This window comes from Herpailurus yagouaroundi, unplaced genomic scaffold (genome assembly GCF_014898765.1).
Source record: "Herpailurus yagouaroundi ecotype Mexico unplaced genomic scaffold, PumYag 189, whole genome shotgun sequence".
NCBI classification, from domain to species: domain Eukaryota; kingdom Metazoa; phylum Chordata; class Mammalia; order Carnivora; family Felidae; genus Herpailurus; species Herpailurus yagouaroundi.
The window spans coordinates 656,270-673,175 of NW_024412420.1; the positions used below are offsets into that span (position 1 = coordinate 656,270).

The following is a 16,906-nucleotide window of genomic DNA, read 5'->3' on the forward strand; positions in this document are numbered from 1 at the left end:
ATTATGATATCCTTCCATAAGTAAAGCAACCAAGTAAAGGAGTTAAAAAGACATAAATCACTTCTCAACTACATATTCATTAGCACTAAAGCATTAATTTAATAGTATAAAGACAGGAGCAAAGTTATCTTTCTCATAAGGCAGAGGAAGGAGAAAAACAATGCAATAAAGTATAATAAATAAAACCTAGCTTCCCATTAAAATGAATGCCTTCAAGTTATGATATTTTACCCAGAGCTGCACATCCAATAAGAAACCATCTACTAAAGGTTCATTTGACAGAGCATGCCCATCAAAATAATTTAGATAGCAATATATTTGGTCAAATTAAAAACAAAAATAGGCCGGGGCGCCTGGGTGGCGCAGGCGGTTAAGCGTCCGACTTCAGCCAGGTCACGATCTCGCGGTCCGTGAGTTCGAGCCCCGCGTCGGGCTCTGGGCTGATGGCTCAGAGCCTGGAGCCTGTTTCCGATTCTGTGTCTCCCTCTCTCTCTGCCCCTCCCCTGTTCATGCTCTGTCTCTCTCTGTCCCAAAAATAGATAAACGTTGAAAAAAAAAATTAAAAAAAAAAAACAAAAAACAAAAATAGGCCATAAATCATACATGTGTATGTTTAAAATACATCTCACAGAATGTTTTTTGTCTCATTTTAAATATTCCATTACAAAAAATAAAATCAAAACAAATAATAAACATTCCATTACAAACGTGTATTGCTTTAAGTAAATCCAGTATGTAAAAATATGATTAAGACAAATACAAGATTGTATGATTTATCCTTTCAAATTTTTTATTTTATTTTATTATTTATTTTCATTTTTTAAACAAATTTCATTATTTTTTTTTAAGTAATCTCTATACCCAGTGTGGGGCTCAAACTTACAAACTTGACATCAAGAGTCACATGCTTTACCGACTGAGCCAGCCAGGCACTCCCGTCCTTTTTTTTAAATCGAAGTACAGTTGACATGCAATGTTAAGAGTGGCTTCAGGATACAACACAGTGATCTGACAATTTTATACAATATGCTATGTTCGCCACAATAAGTGTAGTTCCATCTGTCACCATACATTATTACAATATTACTGACTACAGTCCCTATGCTGTACTTTTCAAGCCCATGACTTATTTTGTAACTGGATATTTTGTACCTCTTAATATCCTTCACCTATTTCTCCCATCCCCTCAGCCTGTAACTATTAGTTTCTCTTTGTTTATCTGTTTGTTTTGATTTTATCCTGTTTATAGCTACCTGCTGATCACAATGAAATGCACTTCAAAACACTCACCTCATCATAGTGACTTTTTGCAAATAGTAGTGCACACAGTTCTCCATACAGTGCAGCTTTGTTTGCTTGCTGGCCATGTTTTGAGAGTTTATCCATATATGTCTGAGCTAACTTAAACGTCTCTTCACCCAAGTGATATTTGCAGTTTCCATTTCGCACATGAAGCAACCTGCAAAACCAGAAATAACATTCCTCTATTTTTGACATTTCTAGCATGGTCCTCTCACAGATCGCTACTTAGTACCACCCAAATGAGTTAAGGAAACTAGATGTAAGAAGTACGGGGCAGCACTGGAAAATAACCATCTGGCCCAAACCATGACTGACTAAAGTACACAAAGAGTTGTCTCTTCCCAGAAAACTACCCATGATTAATCTCATCCAACTCTGATTCTTTTTGTTCTTTAAATATTTTGCATACTTTGTGCACTCAGAATGTGCTACATCTAACCCTTAACTCTTTTTGTTTCAAATCCAAAAGTAATGCAGTCTCATTATAAAAAAATTGGAAAACAATGAAAAAACAAGATCAACATGAAATACTATTACCTACCATTACTTTCCATTCTTTTGTTCTAGTTTATTTGTGCAATACTTGATTACTAACTTTATCTCATGTTGCTTCATAAATGCTCATTTTTTGGTTATCTTTCCAGTAAGGTAGGTTGACTGAAAATAGTGGTATTGTCACCTATTTCTTTTATAACCTTTATCTTCTATGGTGGAAAAACACAGTTCTTTACACAAAGTAACTGTAAAACCATGTACATTATCTAATGATATGTAAGAGTAGCAAAATGCATTAGGTCAGATTGTGGTACCAACAGACTACATACATCTGTATAGACTATGCAAGACAGAACAGTGAGGACCTGACATATATTTATGTATCTATTATAATGCTGGCTAGAACTTTATGTGCATGTATTATGCCAATACAATCTTCTGAAAATGCTCAGCCCTGAGAGGGAACAGGGTATAAAAATCATTTGAAAGAAACCAGGTATGGAGAATCTGGGAAGGATTGATTCTTCAAGAATATAAAAAAACAGATATTTAAAATTTATTTTTTCTAACTATACCAAAAATATTAACAGATCAATGACTCAGAATGAGAAACATGTAACAGTCTTCTAATCACTATCATTTCTTTGTACAGTCAGGGAAAACAGATGGAATAACTTCAAATGAACCAAGACAACTCAATAAGGTGGCAAACAGTATACAATGCCAGTGTGTATCCTTCCAACATTCTCCATACAGTTATCTGCTTTTAGAAAAGACTAAAACCCTCCAGCAAAATAATATACTAAGGTTAACCAAAGATTCTGAATTTTTTATAACATCAAATTCAAACTTAAAGCAGAAATAAGCAGTCATTTTCAGGCTTTCCTAGAATGGAGAATTGAATGGATTTATATTTTTAAGCAGAAATATAAAAGAAAAAAATGTATGTTTTGGTATACAATTTCAAGTAAAAAAATTTTTTCAATGTTTTATTTTTGAGAGAGAGAGCATGAGTGGGGGAGAGACAAGGAGGGGAAACAGGATCTGAAGCAGGCTCCAGGCTCTGTGCTGACAGCAGAGAGCCCAACGCAGGGTTCAAACCCACGAACCATGAGATCATGACCCAAGTTGACGTCAGACGGTTAACTGACCAAGCCACCCAGCATCCTGGTATATAGAAAATTTTTAATGCTAAAGTAAGTGTACTGATACAGAAAAAAGAGACAATGTCATTTGACTGCCAAATTGCTATTCTAATGGTCAAGTAGTTAGCAATGATCCCTGTCACAATGGAAACTACGCACAGGAAAATAGAACTGAAAACTAGTAAAAGATTACTGGAAAAAGAAATATGCTGGTTGATATGATAAAGTTTTGAGAGACTCTTACAGTCCATTATTGACTGAACACCTATTGTGTGCCAGTCATTTTTCTAAGTGAAAGGGATGCAGTGGTAAATAAGACCTTAAGGAGATTCACTGTAGGGGGAAGGAGTATAGGATAGGCAGACAAACACACCAAAAAGTAAGACATTCATTTAAAAGTAAATGCGGGGTGCCTGGGTGGCTCAGTCAGTTAAGCATCCAATTCTTGATTTCAGCTCAGGTCATGATCTCATGGTTCTGTGAGTTCGAGCCCCGCATGAGGCTATCTGCTTGGGATTCTTTCTCTCCCTCTCTGTGTCTCTCTGTCTCAAAAATAACAAATACACTTAAAAAAAATATAAATGCTACGAAATCTTATAAAAATAGGGTAACATTATCAGGAGCTTCCTTTTTTTTTTAAAGATTTTATTTTTGGGGCACCTGGGTGGCTCAGTCAGTTACGTATCCAACTCTTGATTTCATCTCAGATCGTGATTCCAGGGTCATGGGATTGAGCCTACACTCAGCGTGGAGCCTGCTTGAGATTCTCTTTCAATCTTTCTCCACCCCACCACCTCTCTCCCCCACTCACTCTTGCTCTCTCTCAAATTAAATTTTTTTTTTTTTTTTAAAGAAATCTCTACATCTGGGTGCCTGGGTGGCTCAGTTGGTTGGGCATCTGATTTTAGCTCAGGTCATGATCTCGCAGTTCGTGAGTTCAAGCCCTGTATTGGGCTCTGAACTGACAGCAAGGAGCCTGCTTGGAATTCTCTCTCCTTTCATCTCTGCCCTTCCCCTGCTCACTCTCTCTCTCTCTCTCAAAATAAATAAAATAAACATTAAAAACAAAATAAGAAATCTCTACATCCAATGTGGGGCTCCAACTCACAACCCCAAGATCAAGAGTCATGCTCTACCGACTAAGCCAGCCAGGTGCCCCATGATCAGGAACTTCCTAAAGAAGGTTCTCAGGGTAGATATGGAAGAATTCTCTTGAGAAGCTAAGATTTGAGTTGATACCTAAATGATGAAGAAGCAATCATGTGAAGGTCTGTGAGGAAGCATGTTTCAAACAGAAGGAATAACAACTTGCAAAAGCCCTAAGGGAAAAAAATGTGGCATAATCAAAGAACAGACAGAAGACCAACATGTCTGAAGTATTATGAATAAAGGATTATGTAAAAAGGGATGAGAAACCAGGGGTGTCTGGATGGCTCAGTTGGTTAAGCATCCAACTCTTGATCTCAGCTCAGGTCATGATCTTAGTTTGGGAGATCAAGCCCTTAGTTGGACTCTGTGCTGACAGCATGGAGGCTGCTTGGGATTCTCCCTTTCCCCTTCTCTTTGCCCTTCCCTCCCTCTCTCTCTCTCTCAAAATAAACAAACTTAAAAAAAGAGAGAGGGGGCACTTGAGTGGCTCAGTCAGTTGAGCGTCCAACTTCAGCTCAGGTCATGATCTCACATTCTATGGGTTTGAACCCCACATCGGGCTCTGGGCTGACAGCTCAGAGCCTGGAGCCTGCTTCGGATTCTATATCTCCATCTTTCTCTGCCCCTTCCCTGCTCATGCTCTCTCTCTCGTACATTCTCTCTCAAAAATAAATAAAACATTAAAAAAAATTTTTTTTTAAGAAGAGAGAGAGATGAGAAAGCAGAGATAACAAAGATTTAATAGGGCCTTGCCAGGTCAGGGTAAGGAGTTTTGGCTGTAACAGTGAGATCTGGTTTATGCTCTAGAACAACGCTAATAGAATTTCCTGAAATATTCTATATCTGCTCTGCTCAATCTGGTAGCCACCAGCCACAAGTGTCTACTGAGTATCTGAAATGTGCCTAATGTGACTGAGGACCCAGTTTTTAACTTTAATTAATTTTATAAAGTTGTACATGGTTAATGACTATATACTGGACAGTGCAACTCTAGAAAGACTCCTCTGGCTACAGTGTGGAAGATGGATTATAATAAAGCCAAGAGTGAAAGGAAGACAACCAGGACAGAAGGTATTACAACAGTCCAAAAAAACCCAAAAATGACCTTGAGAAAAAAGGATGCGTATTAGAGATACAGAGTTGGTAGTGATCCAAAGGGTTCAATGAGGAAAAAGTTAAACTCAAGCACAGGCTGTAAACTTACAGAAGGAAAAGAACAGTATTCACCTTTCATTTATACAATACTAGAAATTGCATTTCCAACAATATTCACTATATTCTCACTAAAAATAAATTTCTAGAAATTATTTAATAATTGGCATATGATGGGGTATCAAACTAAATATTTTAAGCCAGAAATGCACAGCTTGATATTTTCTCCACTTCCTGCTGGTTGTCTACTGAAACAAAAGGGCAAATTAAACATATGGAGACTCTTCAGGGTCTGTATGTCCATCTGGGCTGACACAGAACAGGATGAAGGATCCAAGAAACTTTTAGATCCAACTGAGGATCCAATTTTGCCTTAATATACTCAGTCTAATGAAAAGGCAGGTTCTCAAGGTTCTCCAAATGTGGTTCTACAATGTAAGTATAGTATTTTATTATCTTTTAAAAATATTTTATTTATTTATTTTTTAATTTTTTTCCCACGTTTTTATTTATTTTTGGGACAGAGAGAGACAGAGCATGAACAGGGGAGGGGCAGAGAGAGAGGGAGACACAGAATCGGAAACAGGCTCCAGGCTCCGAGCCATCAGCCCAGAGCCTGACGCGGGGCTCGAACTCCCGGACCGCGAGATCGTGACCTGGCTGAAGCCGGACGCTTAACCGACTGCGCCACCCAGGCGCCCCTAAAAATATTTTATTTTTAAGAGCAGTTTTAGGTTCACAATAAAACTGAGAAGGTACAGATTTCTCATATACCTTCTTTCTCATAGCATGTTATTCTTTTTTAATGTTTTGTTTTTGAAAGAGGGCGCGCAAGCAGGGGAGGGGCAGAGAGAGAGGGACAGAAGATCCAAAGCGGGCTCTGCACTTGACAGTTGCAAGTCTGATGCAGGGCTCAAATTCATGAACTGTGAGATCACGACTTGAGCTGAAGTCAGACACAACTGACTGAGCCACCTAGACGCCCCTCCCATACATAGTATGTTATTTTTATGAGAAAATACATTTGAATCTACCTGATCAACAGCTATTGTCAAAAGCAATTACTATTTAACTGGTTAAACTATTCACTGTTTGGAAGGAAAATATACAAGTTTAGAAGTCATTAGCTTATGAATATATTCATGTTAAGACTGAGCAAGATGGGGCGCCTAGGTGGCTCAGTTGAGTTCCAACTCTGGATTCTGGGTCACATGATCTCGTGGTTCATGAGTTTGAGCCCCATATGGGGTTCTCTGCATCAGCACAGCCCACTTCAGATCCTGTCTCCCTCTCTCTGTGCTCCTCCCCTGCTCGCACATGCGCAGGCTCTCTCTCATTCTCTCTCTCAGAAATAAATAAACATTAAAAAAAATGTCAAATCAAATTTTGGGACAGAGAGAAAACTTACATAAAAATACCCATAACTAAATGTTACATAGAAAAAACGAAGACAGTAAAAAAGAAGAGTTATTTCTAGCCTTGCCTGCCTTTCCTTTAAGTACATGTTAAAAAATGTATTTTTAAAGAAAATAGTTATTTACAAATAAAATACTAATCTTATTACACAATTCTAGAAATGTAAACAGGGGTAAAAAAAATAAACACCCAAGAAAAACATGTTTTTATTTTCCCAGCATCCAGTGCCTAGTACAGTTTTGGGTACACTGAGGCATTCAATAAATAATTGTTGAGTGAATGAACACACAAGCTCTACGACATAGCAAAAATATATATATATATAAAATAGGGACACCTAGGTGGCTCAGCTGGTTAAGCATTCAACTTCAGTTCAGCTCATGATCTCAGGGTTCATGAGTTTGAGGCCCACATTGAGCTCTCTGCTGTCAGCACAGAGCCTGCTTCAGATCCTTTGTCTCCCTCTCTCTCTCTGCCCCTCCCCACTCTCATGCTCTCTCTCTCTCTCTCCCAAAAATACATAGATACATACAGACATACAGACATACATAAAATATACAGTCTGGTTCATAATATTCAAATCTAAACTAAGATGCCCATAGCAAGTTAACTATATTTTGGTGATCAGAGATAGGAGGCCAGACTAACGAAACTATGACAAACAAATATAACCTCTGAGGTTTGTCCAATTGTTAGGAGTATACTTATACAAGCTAAAACTATAAAAGCCACTAAGGACCATTACAGTAGGATTTGTTCCAACTTACCTCACACAACATTCTACTGCACGAAACCAATGAAGCATCTCATCATGTAGAGTACACAACTGAAGGCAGGACAGAAAAACTTTCTCAGCATCACTGTACCACCCTGCATCTGAAAGAAAGCCACCTAAAGGACAAGAAAACCAGTAACTTTAAATAATTTTAAATAATTTAATAAGTAATTTTTTAAATAATTTAATAAATCACTTGAAAGCCAAAATGACACGCTTAAAATTAGTATTATCTAAAATGAAAACACCCGTAATATTAAAGTCCTGTGTTTAGCCCAAAACAAAGCTACTGTGAAACAAAAAACAAAACAAAAACTTTCAAACTAGGGGGATTAGATCAAAGTTGAGACCCTGAATAAGGAGTCAAGAGTTTTAACCCTCTAAAAATACTCTATACTCTAAGAATTGACATTTTCCAGTTAATTAGCCACATATTTCAATAATCCTAACATTTTCAGTCTCTCTATACCCAATCTCAAAGAACATCTCAATAAAGCTATTATTAAGAAAATTGTCTCCATTGTCTCCAAATTGCGGTAATTTTAGGATCAAGACCAATAACTTAACTATGAGTTTGTTAGAACTTGATTCTACCTGCAAGATATTTCTTCAGTCTGCCTCATTATAACAACCAGACATTGGTATAAATGTTTGTGGAGCTGAGAGAGGACGTCAATGAACACTAAAAACTTTCTGCCTTTCACTTTGGTTGATACTGAAGTTGTTCTACAGATTTTTACATAATCATCTAGGACCAAAGGGATGTCAACCTTAACATTCATCAAGATCACAGATACTCTTTTGCTAGAGACATTTTTGGGGGACAATTCTTGGTTGCAGTTTTATTCCATGGGACTATCAGAGGATAAATTTCTTTTCAGGAAAAATGTTCTGAAGTTCTTCCAGCAAACTGTCTATGACCACTACAAAGAATTATTCTAAGATTGAAGGAAATGATCATGAAAATTTGTTAGCAAAGAAAGTGTATGTGCATGTGTAAGAGAGCTAAAACAGGCATGTGCACACATTAATGTAAGGAGTTAAAAATGAAAGGTAGTCTGTGTTGATGGAACAGTCCTGTATCTTGATGGTAATGACAGTTATATGAATCTTTACATGGAATCAACTGCATAGAAACATACACACACGTGAGTACATGTAAAAATTGTTGAAAATGCAATAAGGTCTGTAGTCTACTTTTTTTTTAAATTTTTTTTTTCTTTCAACGTTTTTATTTATTTTTGGGACAGAGAGAGACAGAGCATGAACAGGGGAGGGGCAGAGAGAGAGGGAGACACAGAATCGGAAACAGGCTCCAGGCTCTGAGCCATCAGCCCAGAGCCTGACGCGGGGCTCGAACTCCCGGACCGCGAGATCGTGACCTGGCTGAAGTCGGACGCTTAACCGACTGCGCCACCCAGGCGCCCCAAGGTCTGTAGTCTACTTAACAGTACTGAACTTGGGGGCACCTGGGTGGTTCAGTTGGTTAAGCGTCCGTCTTTGGCTCAGGTCATGATCTTACGGTTCATGAGTCCGAGCCCATCAGGCTCTGTGCTCACAGCTCAGAGCCTGGAGCTTGCTTCAGATTCTGTGTCTCCCTCTCTCTGCCCCCCTGCCCCCCACATATCTCTCTCTCTTTCTCTCTCTCTCTCTCTCAAAAATAGACATTAAAAAAAATTTTTTTAAATAGTGTTAAAGTCATGTCAATTCTTGGTTTTGATATTGTCTGTGAATCTATAATTATTTCAAAAAAATTTTTTTAAAGAAAGTAAAAAGAAGGGTAAGTAACAACTTTAATAAGTAGTTGCCTGAAACATACTTATCTATGTAGATTTGTAAAAATATATAAAATGTTATGCAGGGGTGCTTGGGTGGCTCAGTCATTTAACCGTCTGACTCTTGATTTCAGCTCAGGTTATGATCTCATGGTTCATGGGTTCAAGCCTCATGTCAGGCTCAGTGCAGACAGAACAGAGCCTGCTTGGGATTCTCGATCTCCATCTCTTTCTGTCCCTCCCCCATTCACGCTCTCAGTGTCTTTAAAACAAACATTTAAAAAAATTTCTTTTTAATGTTTATTGCTTATTATTTATTTGTGAGAGAGAGAAACAGAGCACGAGTGGGGGAGAGACAGAGAAGGAGACACAGAATCCAAAGCAGGCTCCAGGCTCCAAATTGCCAGAACCAATGCAGGGCTCAAACTCACGAACGCGAGATCATGACTTAAGCCAAAGTTGGCTGCTTAACTGACTGAGCCACCAGGCACCCCCAAATAAACATTTTTTTTAATGTTATACAAAATTTAAACAGTATTTTTCTCTGTATATAACAAACAAAACCTTCTCAGACTCCTTCCCCATATGTTTTCAGTATTCTTGTAACATCCCATCAGGAAATACAGGATTACCCTCATTTTAGAGACTGAAAAACTGAGGCCTTAAAAGGATTAAGTCTCATGCCACAGCATATGGTAAGCTGGTGAAAGAGGCTGGAGGCAGCAGGACATGTTAGCAAAACATGTGGTAAGGAATTTATAGATGCAGGATTCTAAACTTTTAGTACACTACCAGCTATGTGACTTGAGCAAGTTTTTAACTTTTCTGAATCTTTCATTTGTAAAGTGCCATTAATACCATCACACCACTGGAATGTTATGAGGATTTGGAAAATATAACATTTAAATGCCTACTTTAGTGTTTGGCACAAAGTTAACATTCAATAAATCACACCTAATTTTTCTGATGTTTTTCTCAACTTCCTTATGTAGACTTTGGGAATGTTCTGGTGTAATCCTTTATCATTAGTAGGTTTAATGAGTCATGTCCCACAATAAAACACTCCTCTATTTTACTATTACTTACCTAAAACAAAGCCAACCTGAATGGCTTTTTCTTTTACTGCAGCATCAGATTCTGCTATGTAAGAGCACCGCCTACTGAATGAGTAGGCCAAGACTGAAGCAACTTTCACACCATGATCCATCAAAGCCTGGAAACAATGATGAAGCAAATGTCTGAAAAAGAAAAGATTATTTTATAAAGATAACATATTTTACAGTTTTAGAAAGTGCTAGCTTGATTTTTATTTTTTTTTTAAGTTTATTTATTTATTTTGAGGGAGAAAGAAAGAGAACACATGTGCATGGGTGTGCACAGGTGTGTGCAAGCAAGCAGGCAAGGGGCAGAAAAAGAGGGAGAGAGAGAATCCCAAGCAGGATCCACGCTGGGAATGAAGGACTTGAAGTCACGAACTGTGTGATCATGACCTAAGCCCAAATCAAGAGTTGGACACTTAACTGACTGAGCACCCTGGCGTCCACTAGCTTTCTTTCTTAAAAATAACACTAACATTATTTTCCAAGATGGAATAAGATACAAAAAACTTTCTGCCTTATGAATTATGAGGCCATAATAATCCATAATTTAGCCTAATATTTTTATTCAGTAGATCACTGCGTGTTCCTGTATGTGTAAACAAATGTCAATAAAAAAGAATAAAACTAACTTTTCTTTTTTAAAAATTTGAGAAAGAGAGAGAGAGAGAGAACACGAGCAGGGGAGAGGGGCAGAGGGAGAGAGACAGAATCCTAAGCAGGCTCCACACAGTGTAGAGCCTGACGTGGAGCTCAATCCCACAACCCTGGGATCCTGACCTGTGCCAAAATCAAGAGTCCCTGAGCCGAAATCAAGAGTCAGATGATCAACCCAGGCACCCCTAAAACTAACTTTTAAAAACCAAATGATCTTATAATTCAATAATAACCCAATTTAAAAATGGGAAATGGATTTGAATAGAGATTTCTCCAAAGAAAGTATACAAATGACGAATAAGTACAAGAAAAGATGCTCAACATCATTAGTCATTAGGGACATGCAAACCCAAATCACAATGAGATACCACTTCACACCTGCTAAGATGTAATCATTATTCTAATAAAGTGATGACAAAAATATGTAAAAATTGGAACTGTCATACATTGATGGTAGGAACATAAAATGATACAGCCACTATGGAAAACAGTTTAGAGTTTACTAAAAAAATTAAACAGTTATCATATGTATACACCCTTAGTTATATACACAATTGAAAACATATGCCTACACAAAATCTTGTCCATAAACGTTCACAGCAGTATTATCATAATAGCCAAACAGCCAAAATGTTCACCAACAGATGACTAGATAAATAAAACACAGTATATTTATACAATGGAAAATTACTCAGCCATAAAAGGAAAGAAGTACTAATACAAGCAACACCATGAATAAACCTTCCAAACATTGTAAGTAAAAGAAGCCAGTCACAAAAGACCATATACCATATGATTCTCTTTTCTAGAACAGGTAAATCTAGAGACAGAAAATTGATTAATGGTAGGCTGGGGGTAAGAGGAAATAGGAAGTGATTGTTAATGGGTACAGGGTTTCTTTATGGGGTGATGAAAATGTTCTAGAATTAGATGGTGGTGATGGTTGCAAAACCTTGTGAATATACTAAAGACACTGAATTAATTATATAATTTAAAATGGTGAATGTGGTGGTATGTGAATTATATCTTAATAAAAAACTTTTAAATGACAAAATTGTAAATACCAGAATCACTGCTTTGGATAAAGGGGAAAAAAGTCAAACTACATGCTTTTAGTTTCACAAATACATTAAACACTTACCAAGGGATTTTGACTTGGTGAAAGATAACCTGAGAGATGAAAGAGAGGTATTCCACTAAATCTTTACAATGGCTACGTTTAGAATTGTATAGAGAAATTTAAATTCCAGAAAGGTAACCTTTTCTTAAAGAATGCTTTTTTAAAAGTTTTGCTATAGCCTTCTTTTACCAAAATGAAGTTCTCATTTATTTATTTTACAGATTAATTTTAATTATTCAACTAACCAAAAAGTTTCTCTACAGTACACAGGCCACATTTCAAAGTTACCTCTAACAGCGAAATTATATTATTTACCTATTATTTTCCTCTCTCAAATACAAAATCCATGAGGAAGAGATGTTGTAGAACTTATTCACAGCATCTTGAACAGTACCTGATTCGTACTAGGCATTGAACAAGTATATACTTAGTTAATTTGTTGAACAAATAAAACAACTTGGCAATATTCATATTAGAAATTAGCAGTATTTTGTAAAACTATATTCTTATTTTCCTAGAAGTGTGGGTTAGGAAAAAGAAATAGCATTTAAAGCAAATTTCAGGAAGAATGCTAAAGAGAACAGCAAGTATATAATCAAAGGCTGTGTCGTCTATACTTGTATGTGGCTCCACCACATGTAACAGCCAAAATGGGGAAGATGAATTCAGTCTCCTTTTCTTGAACACAAAAAGCAAGGTGGTAATGATGGTTTCACAACAATGGGTAGGTAGGTACTTAATGTCACTGAATTGTACCCTTAAAAAGTTACAATGATAAAATTTAGGTTATGTATAGTTCACTACAATTTTTAAAAAGTGTATTTACCTTTTATCCAAAGCTCTCAATACTTTAGCAAAAACTTCCAATTCACAAAATTCACTGCCCAGTTGACATAAGCGTCCCTGTTGGTAAAGCTGAAATGAAAAATAAAAAAGGTAATTAAAAATTTTTAATTTAATTTTAATTTTACTTTAATTATACTTCTAGATATAATTTGATGGACTTAATATTTAATGAATTTAATGGGTACTACCCAAAGTCAGTATGATTCCACAGCAATAGTAAATTAACAAATTTTTACAATTCATACAAGATATTTTAATAGTTGTATATAAAGTTAAAAATTAACATTTAAAATTAATTTAATTTAAAAATTAGTATCTGGTACACGTTAAATTCTACAAAGTGCTATACGCTTATTAAATAAACATAAAAAGTTATGTTCAAGAAACTTTTAAAATTAACAGATCACGTCTAAAGTAATCCAGGATGGGGGGGGCGGTGCCTGGCTATCTCAGTCAGGAGAGTGTGCAACTTTTGATCTCAGGGTTGTGAGTTCAGGCCCCACATTGGGTAAAGAGACTGCTTAAAAATAAAATCTTAAATAAATAAAGTAATCCAGGATGAAAAATAAATAAATTAAAATAATCCAAGATGGCAGGATTTCTAATCATGTCACAATCCCTTACTCATTTTGCCTGACTTTTTAGAACTTCTTTTAAAAGTAACATTTTAACAAATGTGTTCAATGTTTATCACAAATAATATATGCACATGGTTAAAAAGAGACAAATACTACTGTCCCTCCTTCTCCCACTCCAGCTTCACCAAATGCTTTGAATTTTTATATGCTATATAAATATAGTGCCTTAGAAGGCTGGAATTTTATCTTATTCACTTTATATTACACTTAACTCTTAGCTCAGTTTACAGAACAGGGGTTTCAAAAAGACAAGATCTAGAGTTCATGTGCCAAAATGGGCCAGTTAACTTTGTGCTGGGAAAATATACTACAAACTCAATCAACTAGTTCTTGGGCATAAATCACTAGTCACAATGGAAGCCAGGTCAAATTACATAAGTATATTAATACAAATCAATAAGGACTGCTGTGAAAAATCCGTAACAATTACCGAATAGAAGGGATAAGGGGCTACCACATGCCCAGGAAGGGGAAGCAAAATGTTATCATCTTCACATAAAACGGTTGGATACTCATTAACAGTAAACTTTCGTAAGGAAAGATTTGCTAATTTTAGAGATGATTATGTTTTCTGCTATAGTAAGAGCTTCTGGGAATGTAAACAGTAAAATTCACTATTATTAATCACTGTCATATTTACTTTGACTATTAACCAACAGAGAATAACTCAGAAAATAAAGTTGAGAATGTATGACCTAATCTGTATTTGGAAGCTTAACAATGTGATAAGTTTTTATCTAGGGCAGAAAAGTAAATCTACTTATCAAAATAAATATATACACACACTCCCAAAATGGTATAATACAAAAAAACCTCACTTCTTACCAAAATAACTTATCATTAGCAAACTTAAGGCTTAGAATTTCTTTAAGATAGGAGAAATGAAAACAAGTTATACAACCTTTTTGCCTGTACTCACCAAAGACAATTAAGCTTTGTATACATTACAACTCATCGTATGCCTTTAATGACTGAAAACTGGTACATCTTACTTAAATGGGATTTGAAATTAAAATTCTGAAAAGTTGCTTCCTTAGTTACAATGTAAACATGCCCTTATTAACACAAGCCCCTCCCCCTTTTACTCTGTTCAATTTTTCTAGCTAAAAATGGGTTCACATTTAAATTCTGGGAAGAGGGTAATGACTTGTTTCCAATTATCCTTACCAGGTTTATCCAAAAATGCAAACTTAGACATTCTGTGAATGGGATTTATGGATACTGATCCAGAATAAAAATAGCATTTAATTCTTAAAAAGATCTAATATGTGCCAGGCATTGTTCTAAGTGCTTTACATAAGTAACTCACTCTATACTTTCACAGATAAGGAAATTGAGGCATATAAAATTAAATAACCTGCTCAAAATCATACAACTAAAAAGGGGTAAAGCACAAATCCGGCCCCTGGCAGTCTGTCTTTACATCCATGTTCTTAATAATGTACACTACACTGCCTCTTAAAGATAATCTATCAGGAAGGAAGAGTATATATAAAAAGAGTAATTTTTAGCTTGGTTGGGGGGAGTCGGATGGGCTAAATGGGTAAGGGGCATTAAGGAATCTACTACTGAAATCATTGTTGCACTGTATGGTAACTTGGATGTAAATTAAAAATAAATAAATAAATAAATAAATAAATAAATAAATAAATAAATTTAAAAAAAGGGTAATTTTTAACGTTTTTATAGAAGACTTAAAGATTTATTCTTTCATAGATTCATACAGCTTATAGAGTAGAGCTTGGAGGAAACTGAGGCTCCAGATTCCTTGGTAAGAATTCTGATTAGATTTTTAAAAATCTGACTTATTTAGGGGGTGCCTGGCGGCTCAGTTGGTTAAGGTAACGATTTTACAGTTCGTGAGTTCGAGCCCCACAATGGGCTCTGTGCTGACAGCTCAGAGCCTGAAGCCTGCTTCAGATTCTGTGTCTCCCTCTCTCTCTGCCCCTCCCCTGTTCATACTCTGTCTCTGTCTCAGTCTCAAAAATAAAAAAAAAAATTTAAAAATGTTAAAAAAATTTTTTTATAAAATTTTTTTTTAAATCTTACTTACTTCAGTTCATTGTTAAGTGTTTCATATTATATTCTGTACCCAATGAATAACAAGGCTATTAAAAGACTCTATCAACTTTTGGTTCTTTAAGGGAAAATAGTTTATTTTTAGAAGTAGGTAAATTACCTCCCAAGAGATATAAAACCAGACAATATAATACAACTAAAACAATACTGGAAAGGTATGAAGACAAACCAATCAATGGAACAAAATGCAAACTTCAAAAGTAGACCACAGTATGTGTAAAAAATTAACATGATGAAGAAAAAAATGTTTTGATCACTGAAGAAGGAGCTAACAAAGAGTGCATAAAAATGGGGAAAGGAGGAGCGCCTGGATGGCTCAGTCGGTTGGGCTTCCGACTCTAGATCAGGTCATGATCTCAAGTTCCAGGTATAGGCCCCATGTGGAGCCTGCTCGAGATTCTCTCTCTCCACCCTTCCTGTGGGTGCATGCATGTACTCTCTTTCTCTCTCTCCCCCCCCCCACCCCCCCCCGGGGGGGGGGGGCACCTGGGTGGCTCAGTAGGTTAAGCATCAATCAGACTTTGACTCAGGTCATGATCTCACGATTAGTGAGATCCCTTTGTCCCCCGTCTGCCCCTCCCCTGGCTCGTGTGCATGCTGTCACTCAAAAATAAATAAACATTTAAAAAAGGAAAAAAATGGGAAAGCAAAGTTAGATGCTCCTAATGGGAAAGCAAAGTTAGATGTCTCCTAATAAAACTAAAAAAAATGGGAAAGCAAAGTTAGATGTCTCCTAATAAAATATAGTAAAAATAAATTCCAGACTTAAATGACAGCAATATTAAAAGCTACTTGGTAAACACTGCCTTTTGAAACATATCACAGGCAAAAATCATAGAGATAAGTGATTACATAAAACCCTAAAATGCCCAAGAATATAAAATATTATAAATAAAAAATGTAAATACAACGAAACCGAGTAAAGTATTAGTAACACACATATATAAGAATTAACACCTTGAAGATACAAAGGGATGGAATTCCTGGTGATGTTTTAGAACAGACTAAAGTAAAAATCTTATAACATACTGAAGGAAAAACTACTGCAAGGGCAATGCAAGCCATGCCCAAACCCAGAAAACTCTTTGGGAGATAAAGACGGGGATGAAAGTCTTCCTTAACCAGAGGGATTTTTAATTGGTTGCTTTCCTAGCCAACTCAAAATCACCACAGGCTAAGACTGAACAGCTTAGTTTTGACATCAGAGTAGCATACAAAATAATCTTGGCTAATTCCCAACAGCAGAAACTTGGAAAGGTT

The 16,906-nt window shown here is 36.3% G+C and overlaps 2 protein-coding genes across 2 annotated transcripts in view; one reads left to right on the plus strand and one right to left on the minus strand.

Moving 5' to 3' along the window:
- Positions 1-16,906, plus strand: part of CHCT1 (CHD1 helical C-terminal domain containing 1) — a 73,858-nt gene that overhangs the window by 40,530 nt on the left and 16,422 nt on the right. The window lies entirely within an intron of this gene.
- Positions 1-16,906, minus strand: part of APPBP2 (amyloid beta precursor protein binding protein 2) — a 52,588-nt gene that overhangs the window by 18,422 nt on the left and 17,260 nt on the right. The window contains exons 2-5 of the mRNA XM_040496918.1: positions 12,910-12,998; positions 10,296-10,447; positions 7,427-7,550; positions 1,291-1,459 (exon numbers count right to left, since the gene is read on the minus strand). Coding sequence (XP_040352852.1) covers positions 1,291-1,459; positions 7,427-7,550; positions 10,296-10,447; positions 12,910-12,998 — 534 coding nt within the window. The remainder of the gene's footprint in view (positions 1-1,290; positions 1,460-7,426; positions 7,551-10,295; positions 10,448-12,909; positions 12,999-16,906) is intronic.